Source organism: Dermacentor albipictus, chromosome 9 (genome assembly GCF_038994185.2).
Source record: "Dermacentor albipictus isolate Rhodes 1998 colony chromosome 9, USDA_Dalb.pri_finalv2, whole genome shotgun sequence".
Lineage (NCBI taxonomy): Eukaryota > Metazoa > Arthropoda > Arachnida > Ixodida > Ixodidae > Dermacentor > Dermacentor albipictus.
Genome location: NC_091829.1, coordinates 60,759,178 through 60,771,380, shown reverse-complemented (window position 1 = coordinate 60,771,380; position 12,203 = coordinate 60,759,178). Strand labels below are relative to the sequence as shown.

Below are 12,203 nucleotides of genomic sequence, written 5' to 3'. Positions count from 1 at the left end.
CCTAACATAACCTTGCGTTACCCAAAGCATAATTTTAAGCTCTCACCCACCCTTTCCGCATGCTACTCATGGTGTGGCCATCCTGTCACAATAGGTATGACTAGCGCTTTCCAGTTGACTCGCATGACGTCGTAGAGCTATACGCAGGTAGTCTAAAATGGTCACCTTGGAGGGGATGGCACTACATAATTATATCGTAATCTTGCAACTTAGCATCTTCCTGTCTTGGTTCTAGCATCATTCGTTGTTTTCCTATATTTCACGCTTCATGTCATGATTTAAGAAATTACGCAATTTAAGAGTGCGCCGTTCACCTATGCCATCCAGGAAGTTATGCTTCTCATAAAAAGATACATTACAGGTTTTACCTTCATTAACAAAGAAGCACTTCCCTTGTTCCAAATTCTGCTTGGCAAAAACAATGTCCGGGTATATTCTGCCGTAACTAGGAGCACCGGCCAAAGCCAATATGTATGTCTCATTTCAGGTATATTGACGAGTACATCAATGACGCGTTGAAGGCATTGAAGCGCCAGACCAATGCCACTGACGTCAATGGTACGTATGGCATGGCCTTTAACCATCGACACCACTCGCGAAGATGCTTAACATCTAACAGAGGAGGCATCGTTTCAATCGATCCTGATGGCGGTGCATTTATAGGTCATACGGACGCCTTACTAGCGTCCCCAAGTAAGTTGCTGATGTGCAGTCGTAGTGTGAAATTCATGCGGATGAGCTGAGTGCTAACAGAGTCAACACTACGCGTATTCTACGTGCCTCAAGTTTCGAATCAATTCATTTTCAACACGATGAATTCATTCGTAAAGGCAATGAACGCTTCTCGATATGTCTTGGATGTCGTGTTGGAATGGGGCCAGAGTAACGAACTTACCAATGCGTAGCAAGCCAACCGCATGTTTTATTCTTCACGTTAAATGCTTGCTTGAGGATCCTGTCGTTGAAGGGCCTCTTACCGGGCGCCATTGCAAATTTAAATTAAAGGCAGTAAATTGCCAATGTGCCGTCAAGGGAGTGTTTTGGTAATACAATTATTTAAGTGCATTCGTTATGGGAGAGGATAGATGACATCGAGCTGTCGTGCTACTGTGCCGTCAGCAGGCTAGTGTTACTGCTTCCAGACAATCTCCCTCTCTGCCTCGAATGTTGTCCTCAAGCGGTGTTGCTTCTTTGCCTTCTCCGCAAAGGGCCTACGTCATGTTAACGTGACGAGCCCCTGCTCTATTATATATTCCGATAGGTTTTTTTTTTCGTACGACACATCTATTTGTTGGTATTCCGTCGTTGGATGATCAACCTAATTCTCGTGCAGTAGTCGGTGTTGTTGTAAGCAGTTAGCATTACACATATACATTTGTTAGCGGGATTTTGACCAGCTCTCTCAAACCGGCGCTCCTTCCAGATAAAACAAAAATTATGGCGTTTTACGTGGCAAGGCCACTTTGTGATTATGAGGCACGCCGTAGTGGAGGACTACGGAAATTTTGACCACCTGGGGTTCTTTAACGTGAACCTAAATCTAAGTACACAGGTGTTTTCGCATTTCGCCCCCATCGGAATGGGATCTCCGTCGCCGGGACTCGATCCCGCGACCTCTTGCTCAGCGACCTCTTCCGCGACCTCTTCCGCGACCTCTTCCAGAAGAAGGGCACGTGGCCAACTCTTTGCAACTGTTTCCTTCCAAGCAGCCGCTTATACGTTTCACACGTGGTAGACACCTTTTAATTTACGAGCCGTGCTTGTGTATTTACAACAGCCAAACCTTGTGAGAGGAACTTTAAGACAGCTCTCTGTCTACTTTACGAAATCCCAGCCACACCTTATTAGTATTCTGGAAAACACGCGGTCGTTATGTTTACCGGAGTGTGGCGAGATTGCAGCGGTTACTTTATCCAACGATACTGCCCTGTCAACTTGTAATTCTGCAAGTCATTCCCATCTTATCCTATGCCCGCAACACGACCCTCACATATACGCATTGGGTGGCCTATTTTAATCAGTGTGGAAGGTTTCGAAGGCGTGCAGTGGATAAGAGCCATATTTGTTTGTAATTAGTTGCTAAACATGCATGGCTAACTGTAAATGCATTCCTAGGAACTTCAGCTACAGACGTAAGTAAATGTATGCATAGGATGGCCAGGCTCTTGAAGAATTGTTCTCTATGGGTTGAAGCTGGCGTTTATCTTATCATGACAGTTTTCCTGGCTATTCAAGCATGAATGGAGTTTTTAGACTTGTTCTGTCACCTTTTCATCGTCCACGACCCGATCAGGCTGTCTACTGCAAACAATGAATAGGCGGTATGCAGAACCTGCAGCTGCACCCATGCACACAACCCGTTCATCTATATAAGGTAGTGGATATCGGGTACAATAGTAAAGTGCCAACATCCGAGTTCATGACACCATTCGGCAGTCATCCTTTCTCTGCCGCACCCATGCTTTCGAAACAATTTTTTTTTTAATAGGAAGCTTCGGCTCGGCGAACATTTGAAATTGTCATGCTCAACATGTAAAATGCCAAAAGGCTTTTAGTAACAGCTCTTAGACTGACATGAATGATGTTCGTTCCATTTGAGAATGTTCTAGTGACTGCAGTAAGGGAATTACGCATTTAGGGCCTGGATGGTATGCCAGAATTCCCGGAAATTGGCAAGTTCCCCAAAATTTGAAACACAACTTACACAATTTAGTAACTCCCATCCTAAAACAAGCATAGCAGGCCGAGTTTGCTTTATGAATCTAGAATTTACGGAAATGACAAATGTTTCCGGGCATTTTTCAAAAGTCCTAGCTACATCATTGTGGTTAAGTTCAGACCGCTGCGTATCATTTTTCTCAATTTACGGGTATTAGTCAATTTACTCTCCAGAATTGTCATATCGTTTTTATGGCCCAATTACACAGTTGCAAGCTTCATATTCTTTTTTTACAAATTTTAGCGCATTCAATACTTTTTGTATAGACACTCACCGTCTCAACAATAGGTTAGTTTATGGGAGTTACAAGATTTCATCCTTTGTTTTTCACATTCGATGGCCTGCATCAAATCTGGTGCAAGCGGGACCGAGAAAAACAATATCCCTGCTCCCACGCACTTAGACAGAAGCCTCTGAGCTGAAGTTTCCTTTTGCGCGTTGCTAACTAAGCAGCTTTGCAATAACGAGAGGCGTCCTTCTTGGTAAAGGGAAGTTTGGCGTGTGCCAAAGCCTGCTTATTGAAATTAACATACGTTTCTTTGCGACCTTAATGAAGCATCGAACACACCTCTTGCTTGAAATTGGAAAAGTAGGTTTGACCTTTGTAGCGCAGTGAAAGAATACGAGCTGTCGTCCTTCGCATTGAAAATGGTCGTGTTCTAATCTGCTGTATTGTTTGCAGCGTATTTATTTTTAGAAAAATTAACATTCCATTAATTTCTATGTGATTGTCTTTTACGTCAATGTGAATTTGTTTTCGTGCACTGAGCTCCGAATTCCAGAATTCCGGATAGAAAAAGCGCACTGCACACGCGAACACAGCAGCCAGCCTTCCCTATCCCTAAAGCCCAACTAAAACGTTTTGCATGCCATCATTTATTTTTCATGCTCTTTGAATGACCTCTGCAAAGCGACGGGTAACCACCTCTGCTGTTTTCTCGGACGGTGCAGATGCCACTGACAGTGGAAGCACCAACTACGCACCTGTTGTGTCCACTGCTAGTGCCAATCACGCCTGGCCCAGAACGAGCCAAGCTGGCATCGAGAAACTATCGTCTACTACGAAAGACACCATGAGGTGAGCCACCATTTCAAAATATTTCTTGACATAAAGCAACCCAGCCAGTGGGCGAACTGCGACGGTGACCGGGCCTCTCACTCCCGATTTTATGCCACATAGAAAATAGAAAAATAGATCACAACTGTAAGAGCAAAAGAAAACGTCTACTTCTGAGACGTGTGAAGAGGTTTCAAAGACGCGTTAAGAGGTTTCAAAGACGCGTGAAGACATTTCAAAGACGCGTGAATACGCGTCAAGGACGCAAGAAGACGGCTCATTTCTCCATACCATAGGGTATGCTGATGCGGTGCATAAAGGGACAGTACCGCAGCAGCCTTGCCCACGAAGAATGTGCCTAATGTTGGGCAACATGCCCCTTCGGCGGGTGCAGCCAGCGTTGCACCACCATCCAACAAAACCTCATCAAATTCTAGGTTTGTGGCATTTAAAGATACTGTCACTCCAGGCGAGGCGTTGCCAAACCACCGCTTTCAAGAAGGGCGCTGAACACGATTCCTAGTCGAACGGCACCACCGTTTCACTTCGAACCATATAACCCACAGTAACCCTGCGTCACATAGAACCAAAAGGACTCTGTAAGCTAAGTTAGCAGTCTTATATTGGACAGGCAGCACAAATGTATTCTGCAATATGAACACACTAACATTGCAAAGGAATGTAAAGAGACTTCTACACAATTTAGATGATGTCAAACAACTTATTTAGAAACTTAGTGCATAAGTGCTGCGAACCGCTGTGTTTGCTTAGTGGCTATGGTGTTCGGCTGCTAAGCACGAGATCGCGGGATTAAGTTCTTAACACGGCGGCTGCATTTTGATAGGGGCGAAATGAGAAAAAACCCGTGTGCTCAGATTTAGGTGCACGTTAAGGAGCCCCTGGTAGACCAAATTATTACCGAGTTCCCTACTACGGCGCGCCTCATAATCAAATTGTGCCTATGGCACGTAAGAGCCCATAATTTATCAATCCTTTAAAGCTCTGTCTGTTCAGGAAATACACGTAATATCTACACACACTTTCCTAGGCAATGTCATTTTTAAGAGAGGCCGCGACGATGGTCTCGCTTCGTCGGGTTGTGCGGCTATATTAGCAAATAAATTCCCAGCCATCAATTACAACTCCGAACGACCTTTGAAACTGTTGCTGTCCGAAAACTGCTGCTCGACAGGCTGGTCAAAGTCGCTTCCATTTGCATACCTCCTAACCACCAAATTCGCGAAACAGTTTCCGAGCCTTAGAGATGAACTTCCCGAATCCCACATAGTATATTGAGACGAAAATGCACATAGCCCCCTTTGCCGTGGTTCTCACTGTAATTGTTTTTTAATACGAAGAAGACGAAGTGCCTTTCAGGCAGAACGCCGAGTCTTCGAGCTCTACTTATTTTGTGGATTTTTTTTTAGACTTTGCCAGTGAACTGCTATTTCCTCCTTACCTGCGATGGAGATGGAGTCTCACGCGCGTCCGCCGGAGTCGGCAGTGCCCGCGGCGGCTGCCTCCAGGAAGCGCAACGGCACCGAGAGCGACACTGACAGCGACGACACCATGCAATACTATGTCAGCGGTGAAGATTCTAGTGACGAAGCCTTCGAGCTGGTGCGGAGCCGTAAAGCAAAACGAAGGTTTCTCAGCGCATCCTCGACTTCGAGTGAGTCCACCGTGAGATCTTCGCGGAATACCGAGGAGCTCACCATCCTGTTCACGCCAGTTCTCGCTTCAGACAACCTGAGACGCCTCAACAGGCAAGCCGTGTCTTCACATCTAGAGGCACTGGTTCCGAATGAAATCAAAGATATCAGAGTGAATGCCCGTAAGAACGTCCTAGCGATTGACGTAGAGCACGCGGCTGGGTTGGATTCTTTGCGCAATGTCACGGAACTTGACGGGATGAAAGTCCGCCCTCATATTCCGCTGGGCAAACAAATCAGTAGTGGCGTAATTTACGATGTCGATGAGACCATCATCGACTCCGATCTGTCAATCTTAATTAAGCCAGCTACCGAAAACACCATCATCACAAACGCGTTTCGTCTCGGCACGTCGCGGTGTGTCAAAATCATATTCAAAGGCGAATCCCTACCTTCGCATGTAAAGGTGGGTCATTTCCGACACGCAGTTCGCCCCTTCGTACCAAAACCACTGCAGTGCTGGAAGTGCATGAAGTTTGGGCATGTGAGTAGTGTGTGCAAGAACACTACCGTCTGTTCTCGCTGCACTGGGCCCCACACCACCAACAGGTGCGAAGCCAGTGTGCTGAAGTGCACAAACTGCAGCGGCCCTCACGATGCCTCCTCGAAGGAATGCCCTTTTATTCGCAAGGAAATGGCAATATTGAAGAAAATGGTTACAGACCACTCATCTCACCGAGAAGCAGCTATATCTATTAGGCGGCGACGATCGCGTCGCCGACGTCGATCACGAACCTCCAAAGCCTCTGCAGAGCGCCAGCCACGTGCACTGCCACCCACTCTTCGGCCCAGGCCCAATGCAGTCGGGTCAAAGGACAAAGATGCAACCACCAGCCCTGCTGCTGACGCGTGGCCTGCACTCGCGAGGCTACATGCTGCTACTGAGCGAAATCAAACTTCTACGGCAAGGGACACTTCGACTGTTCCTGATAAACTGACGGACCAAGATCAACAAATTGTTGGCATGATCAGCTCTCTGGTGAGTGCCATTCGTGTTCTTCTGGACAAGATACAGACACCAACAGCTCGAAGTGCGTTGCAAGTGCTGGATGCCATCAATCCGGTGCTAGCGAGCCTTCAGAAGTCCAGTGCTTGAGAACTTCTACACCAGAACCATGGCTCATCGACAGCAACAGCGATCGTTCCGGGACGATGTCAGAAGTGCCTCCATATTCCAATGGAATGCGAGAGGCCTAAGGTCACGTATTTCAGATTTTCGACAGTTCGTGTTTGACTACCACTTTCCTATACTGGTGATCTGTGAACCGAACTTATCAGCTTCCATAAGACTATCAGGGTATGAACCTTTTGTTTCAACAACGTGTGTCCGTAGTAGTAAGGTTCTGGTTTACATTCGCAAGGACCTAACGTATTTTTCGCAACCCGTAGCGCCACACGACGGTAACCAATACGTCTGTGTTAGTGTGAAAAAGAAGAGACTGTCTTTTACTATTATTGGCGTCTACCTATCCCCAACAAGTCAGTTTGACAGCAAAAGACTAGAACATATTATGGCTACTACTCCCGGTCCTTGGATAATAACTGGGGACTTCAACGCTCACCACCATATATGGGGAAGCTCCAGGATAAATTCGAGGGGCAGGTCACTAATATCCTTTGCATCAGGCCACAACCTGTGTCTTCTAAATGACGGAAGTCCGACATTTCTGCGAGGAACAACGTACAGTAGCTGCCTTGACTTGACTTTGGTGTCACGTTGCCTGACTTCGAGCGTGCAGTGGTTCACTGATATTGAAACCCATGGAAGTGATCACATTCCGACCTATGTGAGAATCAATGGTCTAGACGCCGCATTACCGGATGTATCTCGCCAAATCGATTGGTCAATCTTTCAAGATCGAGTAGAACACATCTGCAAGAAACATGTCGCACGCAGATTAGAAGATATAATTGCAGACGCAATGCAAGATTGCACGCGTTGCTTCACACATTCGAAAAAGCGTACAGAGAATGACATTGAATTGGAAAGGCTTCGTACAATACGTCGCCGTGCTGAAAGGAGGTACAGGCGCACAAAGTCAATTCTTGACCTCAGAGAAGCTCGGCGAATGCAAAAGAAGATAACACGCCGAATGGATACGCTAGCGGATCAAAGATGGAAATGCTTTTGCGAGTCACTAGACCCCCGCAAGCCATTGTCCCGTGTGTGGCGTACCTTACGGGGTCTTTGCTCAAGACCCCAGCAACGACACCCTTTTAACGCCCTTGCTCTCTATCAAAACCGCCGTGAGATAGACGTTGCAGAGGAATTTTGCGGGCAAATCACCGGCGGCACAGTTTTAGTCCCTGCGATGGCTTTAAGCGACATCCCCGGTCCACGAGATACCAGTATGGAGGCTCCCTTCTCTATGGAAGAGTTAGAAGCTGCTATGGCGCTCTGTAGGTGTTCGTCTTCACCAGGGCCCGATGGCATAACATATACTGCTTTGCGCCACCTAGGCCGAGAAGCACGAAGAGAACTCCTCAGCCTTTTTAATAGTTCGTGGCAAGATGGTGTCGTCCCACAGCAGTGGAAACGCAGCCGCCTGGTACCGCTACTAAAAGCAGGAAAGTCGCCGCTCGAACTGGCATCGTATCGGCCTATAGCACTTGCTAGCTGCGTCGGGAAACTCATGGAACGCATGATCCTCATGCGTCTCGAATGGTACCTAGAACACCACAAGATTTACCCTGATTCTATGGCGGGATTTCGACGAGGCCGTTCATCGATTGACAGTGTCATCGATCTAGTGTCATCTGTAGAACAGCAAAAATCATGGAAACGATTATCAGTAGCGCTCTTTCTGGACGTGAAAGGCGCATGCGACAACGTTTCCCATCAACCCATTCTAGACGCACTTTTGACAATTGAACTAGGAGGGCGAGTATATCGATGGCTGAGAAACTACTTGACACAAAGGTCCTTGTTCGTACGTACGGAAGATGGTCCAACTACCGACCACTACATATGCCGAGGAGTTCCCCAAGGTGGGGTTCTAAGCCCTATTCTTTTCAACCTCGCGCTTCTTGGGCTGGCCGAATCCCTACCGGAAACAGTGAGTGTCTCAATCTACGCCGACGACATCTGCATCTGGTCATCAGCGGTCACTCGTCTGCAGGTTCGCGCCAGGCTGCAGAAAGCAGCAACACAGGCATCTCACTATCTTCACGCACAAGGCCTTACCATCTCAACAGAAAAATGTGCGTTAGTCGCTTTTACACGAAAACCAATGTCTCGTTATCCAGTATGCATTAATGGCCAGCCTATCTCCTACAAGAGAAATCATCGGTTTTTGGGTGTCATTGTGGACCGGGACCTCTCTTGGAGCCCTCACGTTGCCCATTTGAAGAAGAAGCTCACATCTATTGTTCATGTCTTCAAGTTTATCGCCGGGAAAACATGGGGATCGTCAGTGGGCTCCATGCTACAGTTATATTGAGCACTTTTTATCGGATTGCTACGTTACAGTTCTCCCGTGCTTGCTAAAACATGAAAGTCAAATCTTCGAGGGCTACAGAGCGTGCAAGCCCAGGCACTACGTGTTTGCCTAGGACTTCCGCGAAGCGCCTCAACAGCAGGAAACATTATATTGGCTCGAGACCATCCGATCATGACTTACATTAGCATCGACACGCTTAGGGCCCATGTTCGTCATGTTTCACGCATACAATCAAGCTCTCTTGCCTGCCTGCCAGAACGACGACCGCAGGCGTCCTTCTCCAAGGAGGTCAGCATCCATCGTGCCTGTCTACCATCGGGCTGCACACCCTCAGCACGTTCAACCTCAGCTTTGTGGTGTTTAGAACAACCTGAAGTGCGTCTCACGGTACCAGGAATAAGAAAGAAGACCGACCTGCCTACCTTGGCCCTGAAGCAAGCAGCTCTGGATTGTTTGAACACTTTCTATTTTGACCGAGTCCACATATATACGGATGGCTCTTCCACTCAGACCAGCTCCACCGGCGCAGTGGTTATACCATCACCATCAATTAGCATCCAATACAAGATTTCTCACATGACAACATCGACCGGATCGGAGCTTGTTGCCCTCCGAGGTGCCGTTGATTACATTAACAACCAACCCGCTAATCGGTGGGCAATATTCTGCGATTCGAAGGCGGCCTTACAATGTCTTCTGTCATCTCTTCGTCGCGGGTCGTGTGAACAACTAGTGTCGGAGATACGAGAAATGCACCATTGTATGATAGCGAAAGGACACGACGTCGTGTTTCAGTGGCAGCCCGGCCATTGCGGTATCTCCGGCAACGACCTCGCTGACGAAGCTGCTAGGAAAGCCCACGAAGGAGCAACCCTTGTTTCTGTACCTTTATCGCGGACCGACGCAGCCCACCACCTAAGCAAGGTAGCACACCGTATGACATTAGAGAAGTGGCATACACCTGAATTCACCCAAGAACGATTGCATTCCCTCGACCCCTCTATGCAACTGCGGCTGTTACCAGGACTTCAGCGAAGTGAGGCAACAATGCTGTGCCGCTTACGCTTGGGCGTCGCATTCACCAATGCGTATACGTTTTTGATTGGAATGACTGATAGCGCCGACTGTAATGCCTGCGGTGCCGAGGAAACTATAGAACATCTACTGTGCTACTGCCCATCTTTTCAAAACGAAAGACATGACCTCTGCACAGCTCTCAATCAGCTAGACAGCACACCGTTCACCTTGAAGAAGATCTTGGGACCATGGCCTCACATATCGCAGCTACGAAAGGCCACAAAAGCTCTGCTGCGATATTTGAAGGCAACTGGACTGAGTCGGCGTCTGTGACCCGGACTGAGTGACCGAACGATATCCCCAGTGGACTTTCTCTTCTTCTTTTAATCTTTCAGTCCCCTTTTCCCTTTCCCCAGTGTAGGGTAGCCAACCGGGCTCCGTCCTGGTTAACCTCCCTACCTTTCCTTTATCATTTGCTCTCTCTCTCTCACTGTAATTTTTTCTCCTGTGGCTGCCTCTTTATTGAGAAAGAGCCGAAATTTTTCTGCTTGAGGTAAAGCATTCTCCACGAAAGACATCAACATAACATTATATACACTCATGCCCTACCTAGAGTGGAACGTCCTAAATACCTCGTGAGATGTCTGCTCCGGGAAATGGTCAGACTATGTACGCAATAATAAAACACATTCAGGCTGATACGCAAGTTGCTCTATCACCAGTTTTGAACACGATGTGGGCAACAATATAAATTTACATAGCACTGAATAAGGTTATTTATGTCTCCATCTTGAAACAGGGCTAGGATACATCTTCTATGGCAAGTTAGTGGCCTATGGCGTCATGAAACTGCTCGTTTAATCTATTACAAAAGAGGATTAATCGTGGGCTATTACTTTCTTGAACGAAACGTACTACTTGACGTTTATGAACGATGCTTTAAAGACAGCCGACCTACAACTGACCACCTCATGCGGATTATGTCTTACATCAGTAAAGCTTTTGCTTAAAGACGGTTCTTTCTGTCAGTGTTTCTTGATGTCACAAACGCTTGACGCCCCACGTGGCCCTACGGAAGTTTTGCGACAGATCTCGGAAACGGGCATTTCGAGGCAACATGCTTAATGTAGTAGAAAGTTATTTATCAAACCTAACGTAGAATATTAGTGCTGGTAATATTCCGTACAGGTCTTTCATCGAGAATACTGGGTTACCAGGGTGTGGGCGACTTATTTGTATCATTGTTGTTGTGAAAAATGAATTTAGCACATTCATTTATTCCACAACGTATGCTTTAATCCATTTATGTTGATGGCTTGCCGATTCTATTTAACTCATGTGGCCTTGCATTCTACGAAAGACAAGCTGAAATTGGCTTGACCAAAGCGCCAACTTCAGCACAGAATTGATTTAGGCCACATTTATTGAGAAGCCCCTCCTTCCTTCTTGCAAGAAATAGAGGCGTCGTTCCAGTCTCGCATATTGAGGTGCATGAGCAACACTTACCTGTGAATAGTGCACTAAATTTTAAGGCAGCATTTTAGGCACGAAGTACACCTTTATTCTGCGCCTGAGAAAAAGATATGGTAAATGATAGGCATTGAGGTTACCCTACAATGAGCCCGTTTGGCTACCCTTAACTTGCGAAAGGGAAAAGGGGGAGGGGCAAGATTAAGGGAAGAGAAAATCTACTGTGGATACCGCCGACGCAGCAAGAGTTCTCTGCTCTATATCACAGTTAGGCACTCAGTCCTTAAGTACCTTGAACAGAAATGCCCCCCCCCCCAAAAAAAAAACAATGAATATTCCTAACATTCTGTCGCAAACAACGTGGGGTATAGTGACAAGACCTTCCTCAAACTTTTACAAATGCCTAATTGGAACACGCCTAGATTACGGGGCCAAAAAGTATCAATTGGCTACTTATAGTGCCTCGATGATGCGGATCCTGTCCGTCACCTAGGCATCCGGCTGACCCGTTGTAAGGGCTCGCAGTGAGATCAAAACATTGGAACCAGCTTGATTACCAAACAGAGCTTTCGTTTCTCGGTACTTCCTTGTAATAAAAGATAATTTCAACTTTTTGTAACAGCTGTAAGTATCTCATACCAATACTTCTTTTAATTTGCAGCTGTTTTGACGACGCCTGGCGTTGCCAGCTGAACGCGCAGCACAGGCCGATAACCAACCAGACGTACAGCCTCGACGGTACGTAGGCGATGGCCATTCGCCTTTGCAACAAATATAGGAGAGATGTC

At 46.9% G+C, this 12,203-nt stretch overlaps 1 protein-coding gene across 6 annotated transcripts in view; it reads left to right on the top strand.

Annotated features, from left to right (window-relative positions):
• The window catches only part of LOC135919771 (uncharacterized), a 111,167-nt gene that overhangs the window by 56,312 nt on the left and 42,652 nt on the right, over nucleotides 1–12,203 (top strand). For 5 of the 6 annotated variants that reach the window (XM_070526012.1, XM_070526011.1, XM_070526013.1 and 2 more), the window contains 3 exons: nucleotides 488–558; nucleotides 3,671–3,797; nucleotides 12,077–12,153. In XM_070526012.1, the coding sequence (XP_070382113.1) occupies nucleotides 488–558; nucleotides 3,671–3,797; nucleotides 12,077–12,153 (275 nt within the window). The remainder of the gene's footprint in view (nucleotides 1–487; nucleotides 559–3,670; nucleotides 3,798–12,076; nucleotides 12,154–12,203) is intronic. The other variant, XM_070526014.1, reaches the window with a different exon arrangement.